Source organism: Aptenodytes patagonicus, chromosome 20, assembly GCF_965638725.1.
Source record: "Aptenodytes patagonicus chromosome 20, bAptPat1.pri.cur, whole genome shotgun sequence".
NCBI lineage: Eukaryota > Metazoa > Chordata > Aves > Sphenisciformes > Spheniscidae > Aptenodytes > Aptenodytes patagonicus.
Window position 1 is genome coordinate 1597473 of NC_134968.1, and position 25170 is coordinate 1622642.

General features: G+C 70.2%; 1 protein-coding gene across 1 annotated transcript; it reads left to right on the top strand.

The window, feature by feature from the left end:
* Positions 1-12029: 12029 nt before the first annotated feature.
* Positions 12030-14463, top strand: NEUROD2 (neuronal differentiation 2). The gene is made up of 2 exons (XM_076356944.1): positions 12030-12191; positions 13385-14463. Exon 2 carries the CDS (start codon positions 13390-13392, stop codon positions 14461-14463), a length of 1074 nt encoding a protein of 357 aa, XP_076213059.1. The 5' UTR covers positions 12030-12191; positions 13385-13389.
* Positions 14464-25170: the final 10707 nt, after the last annotated feature.

Here is a 25170-nt window from a genome sequence, read left to right on the forward strand (position 1 = left end):
GTGGGGGGCCCTTAACCCCTTCCCTGCCGGGGGGTGGCCCCCGACCGCGGTGGCCAGGCGGGACGGGACGGGACAGGGATGGGAACGGGTGCCTCCACGTGAGTCCACATTCCTGGTGCCTCAGTTTCCCCACAGAGCCGCAGGCTGGGCGGGCAGGGGGCAGGGGCACTCTCGCCCTTGGAGGGGCAGCAGGAAAATCCCCCCGGCTGCTCTGTGCCCCACGGGCACCCCACTCCACCCCACGGGACAGGGACACTGCTCCTTCAGGGGTGGGATCCCCCAGGGGATATGGCCAGGGGACATCCATGGGGACACGGGACCCCGAACCGTACCATCGCCTGTGTGCCGGGGCTCCCCCACCGCCACCAGCTGCAGCCCCAGGGACGCCGGGGTGTGCCGGAGGCAGGGGACTGTGCCCTCGCCCGGGGCTGTGCCCGGCTGTCCTGGCTCTGCCCTGGCTCTCGGTGGTTTTCCCGGTGGAAAATTCCACCAAACCCAAAGTTTCCCCCTGGGGAAGCGGGGGCTCGGCTCCCCCCGGCACAGCCCCCAGCCTGGGCACCGCTCAGCACCGGTGCTCGGCGCTGCACATGCCAGGCTCTGCTGTGGCCCTGCTGGGAGGGACCCGGGCATCGAGGGCACCTCTCCCGGCCCCGCTGGGGGGGGGAACACCCAGGGGGTCCCCATGCAGGGGGACAGGGAGGTCACCGTCAGCCGGATCGGTGGCACCCATCCCCTTGTGGGGCGTCCTGGCCAGGGGCCGGGGCGGTGCCGGTGGCGTTGGAGCTGAGGAAGCTGCCTCTGAGGAGGGACGGGGAAGGGGGAGCCAGGAGCTGGCTCCGGCTCCCGGATCTCCCGGTGCTCCAATGGCTGCGGATGGCCGCGGGCCAGCAGCCGCCGCTCCAGCAAAATATTTACCCGAGTGGCACCGTGCCATGGACCAGCCTCCCGCCCGCCCGGCCCCACGCGGCAAAGCATGGCAAAGCCCGGCTCTGCATGGCAAAGCATGGCAAAGCTCAGCTTAGCACGGCAAAGCACGGCAAAGCCGGGCTCTGCCCAGCCAAGCTTGGCCCTGTGGCACAGCGCAGCCCCACGCGGCAGCGCCCACCCCGGGTGGGGACAGCCCAGGGACGGGCACCAGCAGAGCCCGTGTCCCCACGGAGGAGACTGCGAGGCCGAGCCGGGGGACAGGGTGAGGAGTCCCTCGGTCACCCCGTTGCCCAGGCTGGCCCCACGCTGGGGGTCCCCGTGCCAGGCTCTGAGCATCGTCCCCGTCCCTGTCCCCATCCCGGCGTGGGACCCGAGTTGTTATGGCAACAGGTTCCCGGGCTCCTTCCTGCTGCCGTTCCCGTTCCCATTCCTCCCGCCCGCGAAGGCACCATGCGAGGGGGTGGCGGGGCCTCCTCCCCGCGCTGCGGCAGCAGCAGCACCCGCAGCCCCCTGGGATCGGCACGCGCTGCCCGCGCCCGCACCTACACAGCCTGCGCCCGCGGGTGGCACCCGTGTCTCGGCGCAGGGGGGTACTGCACCAGGCCCAGCACCCGGCACCGTGCTGGGGAGGGGATGCGGTACCCGAAGCCCCTCCGTGCCACACGGCTCCGGGCACACACGTGCCACACACAGCCCCACTCCTCACCAGGTCAGCCCCGTTCTGGCACCGTGGGCACCCAGGCTGCTCCGCGGCGTGCAGGGGCAGAGCCACCGGTGCTTGTGCCCTGCCGTGCCATGCCATGCCATGCCATGCTGTGCCCAGCCCCGTGCCGTGCAGCGGGGGCTGCAGCTCCACGCAGCAGCAAACCCTCCTGCAGGGAGAGTAAAAATAGCAGCAGGTTCGGGGAAGCGGCACTTGCCGCCTCTCCCCCCACCAGCGGGCACCTGCGAGGAGCAGGAGCCTTCGCCCGGCGGCAGAGTGACGACGGGGCCGCGGGGCCGGGCACGGCGGGGACACGGTGTCAGAGGGGCAGGGTGCTATGGGGCTGGGGCGTCGACGTGGACGGGCAGCACGGGGGGACGGGGGCTGCGGGGACGGGGCATCGTGGGGATGGGGAAGCACTGGGGCAGGGTGCAGTGGGGACGGGGCACCGCGGGGTCGGGGCGTCATGGGGACAGGCCACCGTGGGGACGGGGCAGCGTGAGGATGGAGCATCGTGGGGACAGGGTACGCTGGGGACGGAGCATCGTGGGGACGGGGTACACCAGGGACGGAGCATCGTGGGGACGGGGTACACCAGGGACGGAGCATCGTGGCGATGGGGTACACCAGGGACGGAGCATCGTGGGGACGGGGTACACCAGGGACGGAGCATCGTGGCGATGGGGTACACCAGGGACGGAGCATCGTGGGGACGGGGCACCGTAGGGTGGGAGCATTGTGGGGACACCGGGGACGGAGCGTTCGTGGGGACGGGGCATCGTGGGGACGGGGCACCACGGGATCGCAGCATCGTGGGGACAAGAGGACACCGGGACGCCGATTGCCCGGTCCAAAGGGTGAGTGCCGGGGAGGGGGCGGGGCCTGTGCGGTGGAGGGGGCGGGGCATGGGGTGGGCGGGGCTCGAGCAGGGCGGGGGGGGTGTCAGTGGGTGCCGGGGCCCCCCAGTGCCCCTCACCCTGGGTATCCCCCTCCGGACGCCTGGGTCCCCTGCCCGGCCCTGCGGGAGGGGGTGCCCGGGGGGTCACTCCCGGGGTCCCCCCCCCAGCTCCCCCTGGGCTGTGCACCCCGAGCCCCCCCTCGCACCCCAGGACCCACCGTGGGTGCAGCCCCCCGGGCACAGGCCCCCCCCGGTCCCCCCCGGCTCACACCCCCCCCGGAGCTACAGCGGGGGCGGCCGGGTGGGGGCCGGTGCTCCCCCGGGCGCAGAGGAGGTGCCGGGAGTGGGAACACGCGTGGGAGCCCGAGGGGGCGGCGGGCGCGGGGGGGGGCGCGGGGGCCTTAACCCCTTCCCTGCTGGGAGCCCCCCCCCAGCGACAAGCCTGGGGCGCTGCAGAGGGGAAGGGGGACCTGGGGGCGGCCCCCTCCCCAAATGGGGCTGCATGGGGGGGGGGCCTGGGGACCTGGCCACCCCCACGGTGGCACCCCGCTGCCCCGCTGCCAATGTCGCTGCCCAGAGCAGTTGGGCAGCACTGGGGGGGGCTGGCACCCCCTCTCTGCGATGGGGAAACTGAGGCGCTGAGCAGCGCTGGCGGGACTGGGGGGCTGCAACCCCGTAACCCCACCATGATGGGGGGGGGCTGCAATCCCATGTCCTCAGCACGATGGGGGGGCTCCAACCCCAGCAAGATGGGGGGGGGGGGCTGCAACCCTGTATCCCTGGAAAGACGCGGGGGCACCAACCCCGGTGCAAGGAGGGGACGCGTCCCCATATCCCCAGTGGGAGGGGGGGATTTGACCCCACACCCCGGCAGGGTGAGGAGGGGTCCCATCCCCGCACCCCAGCAGGGTGGGCAGGGGGCTGTGTCCCCACGTCCCCCTGGGCTGGGCCTGGCCCCGGTGCCCTCGCCAGCCCGGCCGTTCCTGTCGGCGCTGCGGCACGCTGCCGGCAGATGTCATCCCCGGCGCGGCTGGCATGGCGGTGCCCGGTGCTGGCATGGCGGTGCCCGACGCTGGCATGGCCGGGCTGGCATGGCCACCCTGGTGCTGGCACAGCCGCGTGGCGAGCGCAGGCCTGGGCACGGGCTCAAGGGCTTTGGCACGGGGTGGCCGGAGCGGAGCCGTGGCTGGAGCCGTCCCGGTTGGCAGCCGCCAGCCACCGGCCCACGCCAAGCCTCGCGCCTGCGCCCGTGCCCCGGGGTGCTCCCGGCCGGGCGGGGACCGGGGGCTGCCACCAGGGCTGGGGGCACTGGGGGGTCCTGGGACAACCCCCCCGGGGTGGGCATCCCACCCGGCACCCCCAGGGTAGGCACCCACCCGGACAGGGGGATGCACTGGCTCAGGGGGGGTCTGTGCACACGAAGCCTGGTGCCGGGGTCTGCCTGCCCCGGGAGGGTCTGAACAGTTAAAACCTTGGGGGGGGGGGGATATGGGGGGGTGCAAGCGCGGACGTCCCGAGGAGGGAGGGGGTGCAGCGGTAAGACCAGGAGAGGAGAGGCACCCTGGGGGTCTCTTCTTGCTGGGGGACGTCAGTGGTGGCCGTGCCTCAGTTTACCCACCTGTAGCACATGCCCTCCGCAGCCCGAGCCCCCAGCCACCACCTTCCCTGAGGAGATGTGACCCCAGGGGACCCGAAAGCCCATCCTGGTGCCCTGCCGGGGGGGCTGTAGGGGGGGGCTGCCAGCCCCGCTCCCCCCACCCCATCCCCATCGATGAGACCCTCCCAGGGAGGGGGCCCGGCCGGTGCCCGGCCGCCAGCACAAACCAGTTTGCTGCCTCCATTCCCAGAAGAAAGAATAAAGTTAAAACATCTGTTAATTTATAAACCAATTTAACCATGACTGGTTAATAAATAGCTACCAGCTGCCAACCCCCACCCTCTGCCCGGGCGAGGGGCGCGCGGGGAGCTGGGGACGCACAGCCAGCCAGGCTCGCCCGCTCTCCCCGCAGCCCCCCGGTGTCATTGTCACTTGTCCCAGTGGGGACATCCCCGGGGGATGCGGCTGGCCGGAGGGCCGGGGTTTGCCGGGGAGAGCCCAGTGCCCGCGGGGAGGGTGGCACAGCCACAGCACCCGGCGCAGGGGGGTCCCGGCAAACGAACTGTCAGGTGCAAATCCATAAGGGAGGGACATATGGGCGAGCGTGGCCCGGCCAGGGATGGTGCCCGAGTGGGGGCTCTGCTCGTGCGGGGGGGCACAGGGACGTGGGGACACGAGCCCCTGCGGGTGGGGGCTGCCCTGCTTCAGGGTGGGGCGTTTGGGTGGGTGCTGGTGCGGTGGGAACCGGGGCTGCGGGGGGTGCCTGGGTGTGCGTGCATGCGTGTGCCAGGGCTGCACATGTGTGCGCACAGGAGCGTACGCGTGTGTGTGTATGCACTTGTGCGTGCACGCGCGTGTGCATGTGCCAGGGCTGTGCATGTGTGTGCATCCATGTGTGCACGCATGTGCGTGTGCATGCGTGTGTGCGCGCACAGGAGCGTGTGTGTGCGCATGCGTGTGTGTGCCAGGGATGTGCATGTGTGCACAGGAGCGTGTGCATGCATGTGTGTGCGTGCGTCCGTGCACAGGAGCGTGCGGGGTGCCCGTGCGTGTCCCCATCCCAGGGGAGCCAGGTGCCGAGCCAGGACTCCCTGTCCCTCCCTGGGGAGCTGCTGTCCCCACGGGGCCAGGGGGCCGGTGACGTGTCCCTCGGCCTGTCCCAGGCCCGGCGGGGAGCATCCTCGGACCCAGGACGGATGCGGACGGAGAAAGGGCCTGGCCCCGACGCTGCAGCGAAACCAGGGATGTCCGCGGAGAGGGGGCCGGGCAGTGGGATCCCCGCTCCTGCCCCCCAAACCCCCCTCCCAGCCCCCCTGTCCCCTCTCCGTGGGGCCGGAGGGCGCAGCAGGGTTGCGGTGCCCGGGCACGAGCCCCTTCCCGGCCGCGCGCGCCCCGACACGTGTCGCAATAGTAATGTAATTTGTACGTTAACAATGGGCAGCTTGAGGTTTATATTTAATTACAACGTTTGCACCAACCTGAACTCACCCTTATTCATCAATAATGCATGGGTTTGTGTTTATCACTGCTTAATTAATCTGTGCTTACGACAATTAAAGGCTTGCAAAATCCCCAAAGGTGGCGGCGGGGAGCGGCTGCGCGGTGCCGGCGTGGTCGTGGTGCCGGTGTGGTCACGGTGCCGGCGTGGTCGCGGTGCTGGCGTGGCGGCAGTGGCTGGCAGGAGCAGGAGCGGCTGCAGAGCGGGGTGACACACCCCCCCCCCCCCGGCACTCCCGTCCCTGGGGGTCTCCCCGCAGCAGGAGGGGCTGGACACCTCCCAGGCGAGGGGAGAGCCCCCAGGCGTGGGGTGCTGCGGTGGGGAGCACCGTGAACCCGCTCCCCGGGGGGACCCCGCTCTGTGCCTCAGTTTCCCCAGGAGGAGACAGCCGGGGCTACCGCAGCCACTGGGCACAGAGCCACCGTGCCACCCCCGGGGACCAGCCCTGCACCCCCAAACCGCCCACATCCCCCCTCCCCGTCGCCTTTTTCTTCATTTTCCCTTTTGCCTCCCTATTCTCCATCCCCTCGCCCCCTCCCGCGCACCGGGGCCGGGGGTGCCGGTGCCCCCCCGAGCCAGGCAGCGCGGCCAGGCCGTGCCACGCCAGCTCTGCGCCTTTAAGCGCGGCGCGGCGCGGCTGTCCCGGATCAGCCGGAGCGCCTATTAAAATTTTATGCGAAGTGTAAATGGGCCAGGTCTCCAGCTTCCCGCTCCCTCCGAATGATTTATTACTCGCAAATACCACAGAACTAATTAGTATAGTAATTAATTAATACGAATTTGCATATTTGCATGTGCAATTAGTGCAGTGGAGTGATTACTCTGAAAATGAGAAGTTGGGCTTGTCAGATGGTAGTGTGAACTGGAGTGGAAAAGCCTCGTGCAAATGAACCTGGGCGGCGGCGGCGGCGGGCACGCGGCGGCACGCGGCGGCACCGGCCCCACGCGGCGGCACGCCGGGAGGGCGCGAGGTCCCACGCGTGGCGGGGGGGGGGGGGGGGGGCTCGGCGGGGGCTCGGCCCCGGGGACCCCCCAGCCCTGGGCCTGGCCCTGGGCCCCCGCCACGGGGACCGCTCCATCCCTCGGCCATCTCCATGGCGACTCGCAGTGCCAGGCGCATCGCCATGGCAACGGGCCGGGCCACGCAGCCTCGCCATGGCGACTGTCGTCATCGGCGCCCTGTCGCCATGGAGACACCCCCCCCCCCCCCAAATCCACTCCCTGCCGGCCCCCCCCCCCCCAGTTGGCTCGGGGTGTTGGGATGGGGGTGCTGCTCCCCAGGCTGGGGGTTCCCAAAGCCACCCGGGATGTGGGATGGGGGTCCCCAACGTCCCCAGGGATGGGAGGCCCCAGAGTGCCCGACGCTGGGGGTCCCCCCCGGTGCCCTGGGGCCGGCAGGGACAGCCGAGCCCCGCGATGGCAGCACCGGGCTGGATCAGCCCCCAAGGGCTGGTGGCCCGAGGCCCCCCCAGGACGGGGGTCTGGCACCCCCAGCCCCACAGCTCCGAATCCAGCCCTTTGCCTTTGTCCCTGGTGCCACCCTGGTCCCCCCTCGCCCATGGCCCCTGTGCCCACCCGCCCCGCTGAGGCCTGATGCCACTCGGTGCATTTCTGGGGGGGCCACCGGCCGCCTCCCCCCCCCCCTCCCCGGTTTGGGGACATCAGCGCAGAGGGGCGCAGGCGAGTGGGGTGGGGGGGGCCATGGAGGGGGACGTGGCTGTGGGCAGCCCCCGCCGCCCCCGCACGCCGCATCCCCCCGCCATCGCGCCCTGCCGGCTCCCTGAAACAGGCCCAAGCGGACGCCATCTGCCGCGGGGGGGCCGGGGGCCGGTGCCAGCAGCGCTCGTTCAGCCGCGCCGCGCCGTGCCCACGCCGGTGGCACTGCCGGCCTGCGTGCCGGCCCCCTGTGCCCCCCCTGACCCGGCTGGGGCAGCGATGGGGGGGATGCTGCGGCCACAGGGGGTCTCCTGTCCGCTCCTGGGTTCTTGTGACATCACAGTCCAGTTGTTGTGATGTCATAGCCCATTGTGACCTCAACAGGGCAGCCTTATTACCTCACCAGCAGCCAGCTCTGCTGGTGGCACAATGGCAGCCCCCTCTGGCCCTGGATCCCGGGTCAGGGTCCCCCTGTCCCAGCCCCCCACACTGTCCCCAAAGAGCATCTGACCCTGGCAGGGGCGAACCAAGCGACCGCCGGGTGACAAGGGGGCGCGGGGGAGGACAAGTCCCCTGGGGCCACCCGTCCTCCCGCCCCGGGACCCTCCGTCCCCAGCCCCGCATGCAGCCATGGCTCCGGCAGTTTCCCACCAGACAATTCCCAGGGCGTCGTTTGCCTAATTAACAGCGTGTGACTTAAAAACCGCTGGACAAGTTCCCGGCCCGTGAGCGGCAGCGGGTGGCGGGGACGGGCGGGGGTTCAGGCTGCCCCAAGGGCAGGATTCCGGCCAGGGTGGGTGAAGCAGCCGCCCCGCGGTGACGGGGGCTTCGCTTGGCACCGGCACCACAGCCCCAGGGCTGGCACAGCATCTCCCTGTCCTCCTCTAGCAAAAGAAAAGAGGGTTCGCTAAAAGCCCCCCTGATCCTGGCTGAGTCAGGACCGCCCCTTTCCTCCCTCCGTGCCTCAGTTTCCCTCCACCAGCAGCTTCCTCCTCCCAGTCTCCCCAACCCACCCATGACCCCGCGATCCCCATCGGGACCTTTAGGGATGTGAGGACAGGCAGGGCGCCCACACCCCCGTCCCCCAGAGACCCGCACCCACAGATGGGGCCCTGCTCACCCGGTGACTGGAAGATGCCCAGGGATGGGTCCCACGAGGGAGAGCTGCTCCGGGGACCCGGCCCGGGGCCACTTCATCCCCAAAGGCAGCGGGGACGGGGACGGGCTGGGCTCCCGCTCCCGCCGCTCTCCTCCCCTCGGCTGACATTCCCCGGCGGTGGCTCCGCCGCGCGTTAGCGCATCCATCTCTCCCCAGCCTTCACCTCCCAGAAATATTGCAGCGTGGAGCTGGCTCCATCTGGCAGCGCGGCCCCCGCCTCCCCCCGCCACCGCGCGCGGGGAGACGCCGGAGCCGGCTCCTCCGCTTGGGCCCCGGACGGCTCAGCCCCACCGAAGGGGGACAGGGACCCTGCTGGTGAGGGGGGCCAGGTCGGGTGCCCCCCGGCCCACGCTGGGGAGGGACGGTGCAGCCTTACCGAGGCAGCCGGCTGCGGTGCCGCGCACCAGCCCCACGCTGGGGATGCGGCAGCCGGCTGAGCCCCGGCAAACTCGCCCCACGCGGGGCCCCCGGCAGCCGCCCTGGGCCCAGCTGGCTCCCAGCCGGGTCCTGGCACCACCCAGCGCCCAGCTCCCACCCCCGGCTCTGCCGGTGCCGACCCGCTTCCGTGCCCCCGCCATGTCTCTCCGGATGCCACGTGTCCCCCCGGCACCCACCTCCGGGACGGAGCCGCCGCCGCTCCAGGCAGGGTCCCCATCCCCATCCATCGCCTTCCTGCCGGAGGGAGGGGAAAGGACACGGAGGATGAATTTCGGAGGAGGAAAGAGCTTCATGCACGAGCCAAACGCCCTGCTGTGCCCGCCGGGCAGCAAGACCTCAGGGGACCTGGCTGGGGTGGCCAGGGACTGGAGGCGGCAGGGCCGGGAAAGCTGGTCCCTGCACAGGAGGACCAGCAGCAGGATGGGGACCAGAGCCCCGGGGTCACCGGGCCCAGCTCCCCCAGCCCCAACCTCCTGGGGCAGGAGAAACCCCCCACCCAGCCCCTGCACCCAAAGCACCAGCACCCAGCCCTGCCCCTGCTCCCACCCTGCTCCCCCCGGCTGTGCCCGGTCCTGGGTACACACCGACCTCGCCTCCTGCTGCTGCCCGGGGCAGCCCCATTTCCCCAGGGGCCGGATCCTGCTCATACAGCCCCCGTGCCGTGACGCTGGGAGCCCCACTCACCACCCTGGCTGACCCCCCCCCCCCCCGCCACGAAAGGCACCTGGGGACCAGGACGGGGCTGCCCCTGCCCCGCTCTGCCCTGTGCCACCACCAGCCGCGGTGGAGGGGATGGCACGGGGACAGCACCGGGATCCCTCCTCCTGTGTCCGCACCGTGGGCCGTGCCCCGGCACAGGCCGTCCGAGGGCCCCCGGCACCGCCCCGGCCCTGGGTACAATGCAGTGGTTTGGGTTTTCATCTCCCTGCTCCCCTTTCATCTCCTCTCCCCGTTTCATGTCTCCACTTTCTTCTCCCTCCAAGCGCTGTGCATGCTGATGAGGCTCACGCCGGCGCCCACCCTTGCCGCTCGCCGGCTGCTAATTAGGCTGTAACGGATGCACCGGGCCAGGGGCTCGCGGCTTTCCCCTGCCCCCGTCCCTGTCCCCGCACGGGCCAGCCCGGCTGCTCCTGCCGTGGCATCTCCTTGGCCTCGGGCAGCCCCGGTGCCCCCGCGGGTCCCCCGTGGGCTGCAAGCCCGGTGCCAGGAACCGGGCCACCGCCAGCTTCACTGCCCCGACGCCGGGGGTGCAGCCGGGCTGGAGTGGGGCCGTGCTGCCTGCTGAGGGCTGGGGGTCCCCTGGCCTGGGAACCGAGGGCAGCGGAGTGGGGACTTACCCAGAGCTGGCAGGAACAGGCAGCGCCGGTGTGCCGCGGGCACCGGGCGAGGGTGGGCTCCCGGGGTACAGTGATGCCCGACCGGCACCCGCCTGCAAAATGAAGATGGCAACAACAGAGGGAGCTGAATGGTGCTGCGGGGAAGGGCTGCGATGTGCCAGGAGGCTGCCCAGGAATTGGTGCCCCGGCACCGCACCGGCACAGGCACGGCTGGGGTGGGCCCTGCCTCCCCGCGGGCCGGCTCCAGCCCAGGTGCCATCTGCTCGGCCGCAGCCGTGAGTGACAGTCGGAGGGTTCGGCAGCGGGAGCGTGCGGGGGGGATGCTCGCTGCCGGTGGAGGCCCCTCTGTCACGTGCCAGCCCCGGCACCTGCACCGGGGGAGTGGGCGACGCCGACGCTGCTGGCACAGACCAGGCGGCCGGGCACGGCCAGCCCTTTGTCTGCGTGTGGGCACAGCCCCGGCCACCACTGCCTCCGTGTCCCTGCTGTGCCCACGCCACGGCTGTGCCGCCCTTGCCTGCGGTGCATGGCCAGCATGTGCTGGTGTGTGGCACCCTGCACCCGCTGCCCCTTCCCCTGCCCGCACCCCTCGAGCCAGGCAGGTCCTGGGCCCCCCCGGGCTCATGGGGACAGAGGGGATCCAGGACACGGGGACGTCCCGTGGCTCGGCCCCGACGGCCGCAGCCAGGAGCGGGGCACCAGGTGACGGGATCCGGCTCCCAGGGACACAACGCACCCGTTACGGGCTCCCCGGCCCCGCTGCTGCCCGCTGCCGGTTTGCAGGCACACGGGAAATGGCAGCAGCGATTTCTGGCTGCACATGCACCATGGCGGGGACAGATTTGGAGGCCGGGGGGTGATGGGGCGCTGCTGGGCTGGGCCACGGGGCTGCGGCAGGTGAGGAGACGCCCAGCAGACAAAGGCCTCGCCGGCTGCGCCACGGCATGGCCGGGCCTCCGCCACCGCCACCGTGGGACCCACATCCGCGGGGGGCTTGGACCCCGTGTGCATCGGGGACGGCGTGCGTGTGCATGTGTGTGCAAGCGTGCGTGTGCGTGCGTGTCTGTGTGTGCACGCAGGAGTGTGCCGAAGGCTGGCTGCGTCTGTGCGTGCTGGGCTGTGCCGCGGGGCTGCAGAGAGAGGCTGGCGCGGCTGTGCGGCCGAGGGGGTGCCGGTGGGGGCCATGGGGCGGCGGGCAGCCGGAGGGGCCATGTGCCACCTGCATGGGGACCCACGGCCCCGCAGCCACCAGCCCTGCCCACGCCCGCACCTGCAGCCCCCTGCCCACGCCGCTGCGGCCAAAACGGGCACCGCCACCACCACCGCCTCCCCCCGGGCCCTGCCCGGCCGCAGCCCCCAGCCCGCGCCAGGCCCTCAGCACCACAGCCATCCCCGCTCGGCCGGTGGCTGAGGGTGGGGACGGAGCCGGGTGAGCCGCCGCGCTATTTTGCGGCGAGCCGCAGATGCCAGCTCCCGGCGAGGGTCCCCGCGGCGTCTCCCCCCTCGCCCCGGTGCCCGCTGGCTGCCCCCGACACGCTCGGCCCGGCCGGGATGGCTGGTCTCCCCTGCCGCCCTGCCGCTGGCTCCATTGTTCAGCCCGGCCCCGCCATCGCCTGCATCTCGCCCGGGTCCCATTTTGCGGCGTGTAGGCAGAGCTGTAGATTTGGAAGAGGTTTTTTTTTTTTTTTTTTTTGAGTACAGAGTGACAGATGGCGAGTCCTCCTTCCCCAGAGAGACAAATCTCCCTGAATGCAAGCGCATGTCAATCATTAGCTCTCATGTGATAGCTCTCGCGCATGACGTGCCAACCATATGGCACTGGCAGCAGAGCTGGTACCCCCTTTGCTGGGTAGAGATGCCACTCTCGCCTCCTTTTGGATAGAGGACTGCAGGAGGCTGGAGCACCTCAAGGAGCCGCGTCCCGGTCCCAGAAGATGCTGGGAACAATGAAATAAGAATTCCTCCGGTCCGCCCGAAGGTGAGTTATGTAAGAAGTGGAGGGCTGGGAGGGCAGCGGAGGAAACTTGAATGGAGAAAAGGCAACTTCCATGTTGATTTTGTTTCTCCGCCACGTCTCGCCCTTTTTTTCCCCCGTCTTTTGCTCTCCCCCGGCCCTCGGTTCTCCCGCTCCCCGCCGGCCCCGCCGATGGGGTTTCCTCCTCCCCCCCCGGACCCCCCCCGGGGGGGGGGGTGGGGGTTGTTGGGGCTTCGTCCCCCCGGCCCCCCCCGCGGCTGGGCGCGCCCGGGGCGGCGCGGTCCCGGCGGGACGGAGCGGGCAGCGGCGGCCGAGCGGCATCAACGAAATCGGCGCGGAGCCGCCGCGCCGCCGCCCCCGGGGGCCCCGACCCGGCGGAGCCGCCTCCCCGCTCCCCCGCGGCGCCCCCGGCCCCCGCCCCGGGCGGCGCCCCCCGCCCCGGCCCCGCCGCGCCCCCCGGCCCCGGGGGCGACCCCGGCAGCGCCGCCGCCCGCGACCTCCGCGCTCCCCCGGGGGGGGGGGCCCGGCCGCGGCCGCCCCCGCCGTCCCCCGTCGCCCCCCGCCGCCCCCCGCCGCCCCCCGCCGCGCCGCCGTTTGATGCCGCCGCATTTTACGGGCCGCGCTCCGGCGGCCGGGGGAAAGCCCCGGGGCGGGGGGGGCCCCGGGCGGGGCTGACCGGGCCGGAGGGGTACCGGGGCGGGGGGGGGGCGGCTGCCGCGTCTCGGCGCTCCGGCCCCGGGACGGCGGCGGCGGCGGGGCCGCGGCCGGGGCCGCTCCGCGCCCGCGGCGGGGAAAAGTTGGAGGCGTCAAAGAGGGGCCGGCGGCACCGGCGGCACCGGGCCCGGCCCGCGGGGCGCCGGGGGCGGGGGGGGGGCACCGGCCGGGCCGAGGCCGGGGGGCGCGGGGGGGGCGGCAGCGGCGGGCGCAGGAGAGGGGGAGCGGGACGCGGGCGGCGGCCGCGGGGAGCCCGGGGGGGGGGGGGGGGGGCGTTGGGGGGGGGGCGTCGCCGCGCCCCGAGGGAGCCCCGGTGCCCCCGGCGGCGGGCGGCCGGGGCGGGCGGCGGCGGCGGGCGGCCCCGCGCCCAATTCGTTTTCGCCGCCCCCGGCGCCGCGGAGCCGCTGCCGGGGAGCGCGGAGGGGGCGGGGGGGGGGCGGCGGGGCCGCCGGTAACGCCTGGCTCTTTGCCCCCCGCTGCAGCCACCATGTTGACGCGACTTTTCAGCGAGCCCAGCCTGGTCCCCGAAGTACCGAAATTCGCCGGTTGGGCCGAGGAGTGCGAGGAGGATGCCCGCAGCGAGAAGGAGGAGCGGGCGGGGAAGGGCTGCGCCCTCCCCGAGGAGCCGCCCGAGGGTTCGCTGGGGGAGAGCAAGGAGGAAGGGGAGCTAGGCGGGGACGAGGAGGAGGAGGAGGAGGAGGAGGAAGGCTTGGAGGAGGCGGAGGGCGAGCGGCCCAAGAAGCGCGGCCCCAAGAAGCGCAAGATGACCAAGGCGCGGCTGGAGCGCTCCAAGCTGCGGCGGCAGAAGGCGAACGCCCGGGAGCGCAACCGCATGCACGACCTGAACGCGGCCCTGGACAACCTGCGGAAGGTGGTTCCCTGCTACTCCAAAACGCAAAAGCTCTCCAAAATCGAGACCCTTCGCTTGGCCAAGAACTACATCTGGGCTCTCTCCGAGATCCTGCGCTCGGGCAAACGGCCCGACCTGGTTTCCTACGTGCAGACTCTGTGCAAGGGGCTGTCGCAGCCCACCACCAACCTGGTGGCCGGCTGCCTGCAGCTCAACTCCCGCAATTTCCTCACGGAGCAGGGTCAGGAGGGCGGCCGTTTCCACGGCCCCAACGCCTCCTTCGCCGTGCACCCCTACCCCTACCCCTGCTCGCGGCTGGCCGCGGCGCAGTGCCCGCCCGCCGCCGGCCCCGGTTCCCACGGGCTGAGGACACACAGCTACTGCGCCTCCGCCTACGAGAGCCTCTACGGCAACGCGTCCCCCGACTACAACAGCTCGGAGTACGACGGTGGGCTCAGCCCCCCGCTCTGCATCAACGGCAACTTCTCCCTCAAGCAGGACTCTTCTTCCCCCGACCACGAGAAAAGCTATCACTACTCTATGCACTACTCGGCGCTGCCCGGCTCCCGGCCCGCCGGCCACAACCTGGTCTTCGGTTCGGCGGGGATGCGCGGGGGGGTCCACTCCGAGAACATCTTCCCCTACGACATGCACCTCCCGCACGAGCGGGGCCCCATGTACGAGGAGCTCAACGCCTTCTTCCACAACTGACACCCCCCCCCCCCCCCGAGCCCCCTCCCCGCCCGGCCGCCCCATCCCCGAGGCGGGACACACACACACACACCCACACCCCCCCCACACACCCCCACACCCACACGCACCCGCGGCGGCCCCGCCGACCGGCCCCCGGGGCTCCGCCGTGGGCTTTGGTGCAATATGGGGACCCGGCCCCGGCGGCGGGTCCCCGCGCCCCGTGGGGACAAAGTGCTTTTTTGGGAGGACTTCCCCTTTTCCTTAAATTATTATTATTATTATTATTATTATTATTATTATTATTATTATTATTATTTTATTATTATTATTATTATTATTTCCCCCCGGGGGGAGGCGCCCAGCGCGGCCCCGGCCCCCCGGCCCGCGGCGGCAGCGCCCGGCGGAGCCCCCCCCGGAGCCCGGCCCGGCCCGCTGGGTCGAACCGCTTCGTTTCCTTTTTAATTCGTTTTAATTCAATTTTATCTCTATATTTTTTCCTTCCCTCCCCCCTCCTCCCCCCCCCACCCCCTATTTTGGGCCGTTTCTCCCCTCCGCCGCCGTGACCACCTCCCCCACGCCCCCCCCGCACCCCACACCCCCCCCCCCCCGGCATTGGACACCCGCTGCCCCGGCCCGTGGGAGCGAGAGGAGCCCGCGCTGCGGCGCGGAGCGAAACTTTCCGAAGCAATAAAGAGGCGAAGGGAGGAACCCACATTTCTATCTATGCAAGCAGGCCCGGCCCGGCGGACGCTCAGAGATGCACTTTGCTTTGGGGGGGCCCCGGCCCCGCTCCCGGCCCCGGGAGCTCCTCTCGCAGCGCGTGTGTCAGGACGTTTTTTACCTGTTTTAAAAACTTGAAACGGAAAAAGAAAAAAAAAAAAAAAAAAAAAGGAAAAAAAAAAGGAAAAAAAAAAAGGAAAAAAAAAAAATAATAATAACCCCCAACCCCGCGGAGCCGCCCCGGTTTTCCCGAGCTGGCGGAGCCGGGGCCGGGCGCGGCAGGGCAGCCCGCAGCTATGCAAGCGGGGCTCCGGGGGGGCTGGCGGGGCTGCGCCCCCCCCGAGGCGCCCGGGCCCGGCCCGCGTGTCTTCGCCCCGGTTTGCCGCATTCCTTCGGCCGGGAGAGGCCGTAAAGCCGAGATAACGCTCTTTTTTTTTGGGTTTTGGTTTTTTTGTTTTGTTTTGGTTTTTTTTTTGTTTGTTTGGAACCTGCCCGCACCACCTTCGAGAAACCAGCATTTTTAGAGACCAGGGAGGAGGAGGAGGATTTCTGAGAAATGTTTTCAAAACGAAAAAAAAAAAAAAAGTTTTGCAAAAAAAAAAAAAACCGGGAAAAACAAAAAAAGAAAAAGAAAAAAAACCCGCAAACCGTTGTAGCAAAGGGGACCCGCCTGTCCGACACCAGAAGTGCTTTCGTGTTTCTGTTCCGTTTCATTTCGATTAATAAATATTTATGGCCAACGATATGCAAGAGCCCCCCCGCGCCGGGAGCCGCTCCCCGCTCCCCCGCTCCCCCGTTCCCCCGCTCCCCGCCGCCGCGGACGCTGCTTGGCGGCGGCGGAGCGGGGGGGCGCGGGGCCGGGGGGCCCGGCGATACTGCATGCATCGGCCCCCCCCCCCCCCCCCCCCCGGGGCCCTCCCCCCCCCCCATCCCCAGCCCCGCTGGACGCTCGCAGCCCGGTCCCCGCCGGGGCGGCCCCGCCAGGACTCGTCGGCCGTGACGAGCCGCCGCCGGTGCGATTCGCGGCGAACCTGTAATTACCGAGCGTCCTTCGACGGCGACTAATAAATATTCAATGTTGACTCCGCCGCCTTCGCCGCTTTTCTTCCGCCGCGGGGCACCGGGGGCACCGGCCCGACCCCCGCCCCGCGCCCGCCGCCGCCGCCGGGGCCGCCCCCGGTGCCTCTCGGCGGTGCCGGTGCCTCCGCCGCTCCCGCCGCCCGAGTGCGCGGCCCGCGGTGGGGCGGCGCTGATATAACGCGGCTCAGCCCCACGGGTGTCCCCCCCGGGACCGGGGAGGCGGTGTCCCCCCCCCTCGCCAATAAAGGCACCGGGATCCGGAGCGGCGGCCCGGCTCGGTCCCGGCCCCGCCGTCACGGGCGAGCCGCGGCGGTGACAGCGGTCCCGTCCCCCGGGAGACTGGTGCCCGGAACTGGCACCGGCCCGCCGTGCCGGTGACCTCGGCGGGGGTGCCCGGTGGCGGTGGCCAAGGCCGGGTTCGTCCGTAGCGGCCCCGGTACCCGGTCGGCTCCCGGCGCGGTGCCCGATGCCTGTGCCGGTTCCCGGTGCCGGTGCCCGACGGAGCCCCGGGGCCCCGGCGCTGTGCCGGTGCCGGTGCCCGATGGAAGCCCGGGAGCCCCGGCGCGGTGCCGGTGCCAGTGCCGGTGCCGGTTCCCGGTGCCGGTGCCCGATGGAGCCCCGGGGCCCCGGCGCGGTGCCGGTGCCGGTGCCCGGTGCCCGGTGCCCGGTGCGGAGCTGTCCGCCGCGGCGGTGCTGAACGGGCGCCCGGGCCCCGCCGCCTCCCCAGGCGAACGGGCGTCGGTCTATTTACCGTTCCCGCCACCGGGGCTCATCACCACCCGACGGCCGCGGGCTCCGGACAGGGACGGGGACCGGGCTGCCGGTCGCGCGGTGCCGCTGCCCACGGACACGGGCGTCGCGGGGGTCGGTTCCCCGCGGGAGGCGGCGTGCGCCGGGGCAGCACCGGGGCTGCGGGGACGGAGCCCCCGGGTTCCTCCCGGGAGAGGCCGGGGGGACCCGCGCCCCACAGCCCCGCGGCTTTTGGGGAAAATCTGGGCAGGTTTGGGGTCGGGCCGGGACGCGCCCCCAGCCTGGCCGGGCCCGGGGCCGGCGCCGCCGGGGCTGGAATCGGGGAACGGCTCCAGCACGGCCCCGACGTGCCGGGCCCGGCCCGGGAAAGGGGGCGGCGAGGAGCCGGGACCGGGCGGGGAAACGGGGCCGCCCCGGCCCGCCGAGCCGCTGCGGCGGAGCGCAGTCCCCGAGGCCCCCCCGACCCCCCCCCCCGGCCGGGCCGGGCCCCGGCGCTCGCCGCTCCCCGCAGAGGAGCGAAGCCTCTTCCGACGGCTCCGGCCCGAGCATCCTCCCGGGAAGGGCCTCGTTTCTCCGGGGAAAAAGCCTCGGGGCCGCGCCGGGGGGGGGGGCCGGGCGGGGGCGATGCGCGGCCCTTCGGCCGTCACCCGCAACCGGCGGCACCGGGGCCGCGGCCCGGCGATGCGGCGGCGAAGGGCGGATGACCCGGCGGAGGGGGGGGGGACACGCGGGGGGCCGGGGGCTGCGGGGGGGCCGCCGACATCTGCTCCCGGGAAGGGCCCGGGGCCGGCTGTGCCGGGGAGTGCCGGCCCCGGCGCCGGGGCTGCGGTTTACGTTCAGTTCCCGGGATTTTTGTTTCCCCGGCGCCCGCCCGGCCCCGCCGAAGCGAGGGGATGCGGGAACCCCCCGGCTGCTCCGGCACTGACCGGCCCCGCAATGCGGCCCCGCAGCCGGTGCACGGCCCCGGTGCAAAGCTCCGGAGAAAACCTCCGGTGCAAAGCTCCGGTGGAAGGTTTTGGTGCACGGTGCCGGTGCACGGCTTCGTTGCGAAGCTCCGGTGCACGGCCGCGGTGCACGGCTCCGGTAGAAGGCACCGGTGCGAAGCTCCGGTGCACGGCCGCGGTGTTCGGCCCCGGTACGAGGCTTCGGTGCCCGGCCCCGGTGCCCCGTCGGCCCGCACCGCGGCCCCGGTGCTCAGCGGCAGCGGCCGGCGGCTCCCGAGGAGGGAAGTGGGGAGCAGCCGCCGCCACCCGCCGGGCTCTGCGAGGGTTTTGCGTGATCGTGGGATCAAAGTCACCTCGGGGCGCGGGGGGGGGTGGGGGGTGTTACCGGGGACCCCGCACGGCTCGGCCGGGGGGGAACCGGAGCGGGGCCAGCACCGGTGGGACCCCGCGGTCGCGGCTCGCCCGGGCTCAGCCCCTCTATTTCCAGGCAGGATGGGATGGGGGGGTGGGTTTCTCTCCCCCCCCCCGCCCCGCCGCCCCCGGTGCCCCCGGCCCGGCCCGGCCCGGCCCCTCTCCCGGCCCGGCGGAGCGCGGCGGGGGCGCGGGGCGAGCGCCAGCTCCGGGTCGCCGCTGCCACCGGCGAGTGCCAGCCGGGGGGGGGGAGGAGGAGTCATTGCTTCAGTTTAAATTTCATGGCATCTGTTCATTATTATACAGTGCGGATTTTTATATGGACAGCTAAATTAAAGACAGATTTCTGCCAAAATTGCAGATACCATAAAAAACGGAGGCTCCCGGCGCTGGGCGCTCGCCGCGCTGCGGAGGCGGCCCCGCTGCCGCCGCCGGGCCGGGCGGCCCCGCTCCGGGGACCGGGGGCTGCCCGGGGGTCGGGGGTGGGGGGCCGAGAGGGGGTGGGGGGGGGCCGCCCCCGGTTTTGGGCGATGGGGAGACCGGGGCGCCGCCCGGGTGGGGGTGGGGGGGGGTGGGGGTGGTGGCGGGTCCCCGCGGTACCCGGAGCCGCGGCCGGGGCGGGCCGGGCTGGCAGCGGTCCCCGTCGCACCGGGGGCTGCCGAGCCGCCCCCTCCCCCGCCCGGCCTGCCAGGCTCCATCGCAGAGGAGTTAAAACAAGGACATCTGTGCCTGGAATCGCTGCGAAGCTCCAAACCTGCCAACGCCTGCTGGCACCGGCCGCCAGCAAATGCTGGTACTCCGGAATGCGGCACCGCCTGCAGCCCAGCCCGGGGCCTCCAGCCCGGCCCCCCCCCCCCCCCCCCGCCGCAGGGCCCGGCCCGGCCCGGCCCGGCCCCGGTGGCTTGCGGGGCGAGGGGGTGCTTGGCCCGGCTGGGCAAGGAGGGCGGCTGCTCCCCCCGGGCACACGCGTGTGCGCGGCGTGGGGGTGTGTGTGGACCCCCCCCCCCCGGCAGTGTCCCGACCCGGTGGGTGCACGGAGCTGCACGTGTCCCCGTCGTGTCCCCACCAGCCCCAATATAGGGGCTCCCGGACCACCCCCGGCCCTCGCTGGGGTCGGGTCCCTCCCCTCCGATTTACACCATGCCCCACTACCAGCGTGGGACCGAGCCCCGAGCCCTGTCCCTGTCCCTGTCCCCCATCTCCCCCATCTCCCCCATCTCCCCCCCATGGGGGGAGACAGTGGTGGTGGGAGGCACCGGGGGGGGTGAGGAGAGGCCCCCGCACCCTGGTGGGGCATGGCCAGTGCTGGGGTGGCTGCACGGATGGGCTGGGATGGGGGGAGAGCAATGGGGGGGCAGGTGGTACCCAAGGGAAGGGGTCACCCAGGGCCGGGGGCACCTGGACAGCCAGGGCTCTGCTGAGCAGCCCGGAGGTCTGCAGCCCCAAGCCCTGCAGAAAGGGGGGAATCTGCCCCCCAGCCCCTCCTGGACCCCAGGGGGAGAAAAGGGGCAAAACCCAAGCAGGGGCAGCGGGGGGCAGCGGGGGAGGCCGGATCCAGCAGACACGGGGCCAGCCCTGGCTGGGAGCTCAGGAGAGCAGGTGGTGCCCACCTGAGCACCCTGCGGCAGCCAGGCCCCTTCCCTTCCCTTCCCTTCCCTTCCCTTCCCTTCCCTTCCCTTCCCTTCCCTTCCCTTCCCTTCCCTTCCCTTCCCTTCCCTTCCCTTCCCTTCCCTTCCCTTCCCTTCCCTTCCCTTCCCTTCCCTTCCCTTCCCTTCCCTTCCCTTCCCTTCCCTTCCCTTCCCTTCCCTTCCCTTCCCTTCCCTTCCCTTCCCTTCCCTTCCCTTCCCTTCCCTTCCCTTCCCTTCCCTTCCCTTCCCTTCCCTTCCCCCCCCATCCTGGGCTCCAGCCCCATCCCTGCAGCCCCTCCGGAGCCCCCAGCTGGGGGGTACCACCCTGCCCATCCCCACCCCGGTGCGTGGGGGCCCGCACCCCGGCTGGGCTCCCTTCTCCCCCCTCTCCGTGGCAGGCGGTGGCTCATTTCATATGGGAAATGTCCATTTTGTTGCTACTTAAAAGCTGATTTACGGCGGCTGCATCCCAGCCCTGCCTTGGCCTGCGTTCATCCCATAATCTGCCCATTTCTCTTGGCAGCTCTGGCTCGGCCGGGCTCGCCGGAGGTCTGTGCCGGGCGGTGGGAGCATCCGTCCCCCTCCCGTGTCCCCTGGGCCCCGGCCCCGCTCCCCCCAGCAGCCTGGTCCTCGTGCTGCTGCTTGCAGCTGGATCCCATCTGCTTCGAGCGGATCCTGACGGCCCTGAGACGGCAGCGCAGGGCGATGCCTCCCGTGTGTGGTGGCGGGACTGGGGGGACCCAACGCCCCCAAAACGCCCGCCCGGGGATGCAGGGCTGGAGGGGACACGGGCAGGGGATAGGGACAGCGTGCGGGTGGCTTCGCATCATCGCAGCACAGCCAGGACCCCCCCTCCATCCACCTCCGCCCTGGAATGGGGCCGATGGGATCCATCCATCCACCCAGCAGGACAGACAACCGCCGTGCCCGGACAGACCCCGTCGGTGCATGGGGCACGGTGGCAGCGCTGGGGCCAGAACCGAGGTCCCGGCCCGGCAGCTGCCGGCGGTGAGCAGCGTCCCGGCTGGCCCGGCCCTCCTGCATGCTCCTAATTAAATTTTACCCGACTATAAATCTTTTTTGTTAAATGTAATTGAAAAACACACCTTTGGAATCATCACATTAACCCGGCATCCGCTTTATTAGAGTAATTAAAGCCTTTTTCAAGTTAGCGCCGGGCGGATCGGCTGGATTGTGCCGTAATCCCAGCAAAGCAAACAAGTTCTGAGCAAAACTAATTACATTTAGAGCAGCTGTGATAATAATCCTAATTCAACCCCATTTGGTGCCTAAAATCCAGCGATCCGGCGGCGAAAGGTGGGGCGGGGGTGGGCGGCCGCGGCCCATCTCTGCCCTCCAGCTCGTCCCCTGCCGACAGCGGTGCTGGGGCTGGCAGCAGCCCTGGGACTGCTCTGGGTTACCCCAGAGCCTGGGGGGGTCCCTGGGGGGTCCCTCAGGGCTGGGCTCCCGCTGGGGGGGTCCCTGCCCTCGGCCACCAGCCCCCAAAGCCACCCTTCCCATAACCCTGTCTGACCCCGTCACCCCATGCCGGGCACTGCCGGGGGGGCCGTGGCTCTGCCCCGGTGCCCGGGTGGTGGCACGGTGCCCAGGCCCCCCCCCCACGGCCTCCCCCGGGGACGGGGGGGATCGGGTGGCCGCAGCTGGCGCGCGCAGCCGTAATGGCCACGGCTGGGCTGGCACGCCGGCCCCGCGCCTGCGGGCACGCGGGCAGGAGCAGCTTGTGCGCGGTTTGTCCTTGACTAGTCCCCGTGCGGCCGCCCCTGCCTGGCGCTGCCCGCCCCGGCACGAAGCCCCCCGCTGCCTGCCCGCAGCCGAGACCTCCCAGCTCATCACACGGGCGATGCCAGCCTTTCGCCCGCACCAGGGCTCAGCGCCGTAGGCCGGGCAGGGCACCCCGCTGCTTTGCTCCGGCGGGAAGCAAATCCTCCGTCGGCGTCTCCCCTCGGTGCCGGAGAGGGTGGGCAGCACGGCATTGGCACCGGCACCGGCACCGGCAGCACCGCAGACACGAAGCCGGGCAGGACGCAGGAGGTTATTTGCATCCTCGCAGTTACCTTGGGGAACGTTTGCTACAAATGTACATTGGAGCTTTTTTATTAAAGTTGCCAAAAATTTGTGTTAGCTAATGGCTTCTTAATTCTGCCTAAAATGAGAGAAGGAAAATGATGCCATTCATCTTGTATTGGTTTGAAATCACATCTGACAACTAATCGATCATACTGTGGGACATTAACTCCTTTGGATGGGGGCCCAAGCCGGCTCTCGCAGGCTCCTCGCTCCCGCGCTGGATTCATTTAACTACTTTACTGCTGGTATTTTGGCACGTGGCTCGGCGGGCTGGTTCCTCTCCGGTTGGTGCCGCTGAATTATTTGCCTTTCTCCGGATACAGCTGGCACGGTGCGCCGCATCATCCCCCGCCCCTTCGCGTGCCGCCGCCGCTGCCGGCGCCCTTCACCCGACCTTCGCCCCGCGGCCCCCCCGTGCTGCGGGGTCCAGCCCCCCCCCCCCCCCCGGGTCTCCCCCATTTTGGGCATTGCTGGGGGATTTTCTCCAGGCACAGCTGGGGGTGGGTACCCAGGGATGCCCGTGGGGACAAAGGGGAGGTCCTGGGGGACCGCGATGGAGGGTGGCTTTGCTCCCTGGCCCTGCAGCAGCCCCAGGTGACCCGTGCCTCAGTTTCCCCATTGCTCCATGGGGAAGGGCTCAGCTTTTGCCCGCCTGCGTGGTCACTGGGACAGGCAGGTCCCCAGGGCGAGCGGAGGGGCCGGTGGCACCTCACAGCCACGAGCGAAGGCAGGGTGTCCCCGTCCTCTATGTGTGTCCCCCCAGCAAACGCTGGTGACCCACCCCCTCGCCACCGTGATGCTCCGGGAGCCTGGTGCCCCCGCAGGGCTGTGTCCCCCCCCCCGGCTCGGGGACCCCTGGGCACAGCTGAGGGTGCCGGGCACCCCCCGGCCAGGCAGGGCTGGATCTTGCCCCCTTCCATCCACCACCACGGGGCAGGGGGGGACACGGGGGTGGGGAAGGACCCGGAGGGACCGAGGGCTCCCCAGGGCCCCCCCGGGGGAGCAGCCCTCGGCAGCCCGGGGGCAGGCGGCTTATATACCCGGGGGTGGGCGGGGCCGGGGGCGGGGAAGGCTGCGATTGGTCAGCAGCGCAAGCCCTGGCAGGGGATTGGCTGGAGGCATGAGTCCTGGATGGGGATTGGCTGAGGCCTGTCCCCAACCCTGGGACCGGGGTGGTCCCCGGTGGCCACCCCGGTGATGGGTCACCCGCCGCCGGGGACGTCGGTGTCCCAGGGGACCCACCGCCCTCGTCTCCGTCCCTGTCCCCAGGGTGCACGGCCGCGGCCGGGGGTCACGGCCCCGTGTCCCCCAGAGGGTCCCCAGCGGCACCGGGGCCGGTGGGTGCCCACAGAGGGGCCACAGCGGGGCCTGTGTCATCCGTCCCCCCCCCCCAGAGCAGAGGACTTGGGGACAGAGTCCCCCCACTGGCCCCTTCTGGTGGCTCCTGGCCGAGGAAAGCCGTCCCCGCCCACACGTCCGTCTGTCCGCCCACCCACCTGTGTGTCTGTCTAGCCAACCACCCACTTGCCCACTCAGCCATCCTTCTGCCTGTCCACCTTCCTGCATGTCGCCTGTCCATCCATCCGCCCAGCTGTGGGTCTGTCTCTGCATCCACCCACCCACGCATCTGTCTGTCTGTCTGTCCAGCCACCTATCCATCCACCCGCCTGCTTGTCCCTCTGTCCATCCGTCCAGCCACCATCTATCCATCCATCTGTCCATCCATCCACCATCCATCCATCCACCATCCACCATCCACCATCCATCCACCATCCACCATCCACCATCCATCCATCCGTCCATCCATCCACCATCCACCATCCACCATCCATCCATCCGTCCATCCATCCGTCCATCCATCCATCCATCCACCATCCACCATCCATCCATCCGTCCATCCATCCATCCATCCGTCCGTCCATCCATCCATCCATCCACCATCCACCATCCATCCATCCGTCCATCCATCCATCCATACGTCCGTCCATTCATCCGTCCGTCCATCCATCCGTCTGTCCATCCATCCACCATCCATCCATCCATCCATCCGTCCATCCATCCATCCATCCGTCCATCCATCCATCCGTCCATCCATCCATCCATCCGTCCATCCATCCATCTGTCCATCCATCCACCATCCATCCATCCATCCATCCATCCGTCCATCCATCCACCATCCATCCATCCATCCATCCGTCCATCCATCCATCCATACGTCCGTCCATTCATCCGTCCGTCCATCCATCCATCCATCCATCCGTCCATCCGTCCATCTGTCCATCCATCCACCATCCATCCATCCATCCATCCACCATCCATCCATCCATCCATCCGTCCATCCATCCATCTGTCCATCCATACGTCCATCCATCCATCCATCCATCCGTCCATCCATCCATCCATCCGTCCATCCATCCATCTGTCCATCCATCCACCATCCATCTGTCCATCCATCCATCCATCCGTCCATCCATCCATCCATACGTCCGTCCATTCATCCGTCCGTCCATCCATCCATCCATCCATCCGTCCGTCCATCCGTCCATCTGTCCATCCATCCACCATCCATCCATCCATCCATCCACCATCCATCCATCCATCCATCCGTCCATCCCTCCATCCATCCACCATCCACCATCCATCCATCCGTCCGTCCATCCATCCATCCACCATCCATCCATCCACCATCCACCATCCACCATCCATCCATCCACCATCCATCCATCCATCCATCCATCCACCACCCATCCATCCATCTGTCCATCCATCCATCCGTCCGTCCATCCATCCACCATCTGTCCATCCATCCACCATCCACCATCCACCATCCATCCATCCATCCACCACCCATCCATCCATCCATCCGTCCATCCATCCATCCGTCCGTCCATCCATCCACCATCCATCTGTCCATCCATCCATCCACCATCTGTCCATCCATCCACCATCCACCATCCATCCATCCACCATCCATCCATCCGTCCGTCCATCCCTCCCCCACTCCCCCTGGACACTGTGTCCCCCCATGGCCCCGGGGTGCTGTGTCCCCCCCGCGGTGAGGGGCCAAGCCCCGCGGTGCCGCGGTGTAGCCTGGACCCAGCCCG

Coding starts and splice junctions, on each gene's coding strand:
- NEUROD2 (XM_076356944.1), top strand. CDS start 13,390: ATGTTGACGCGACTTTTCAGCGAGCCCAGCCTGGTCCCCGAAGTACCG.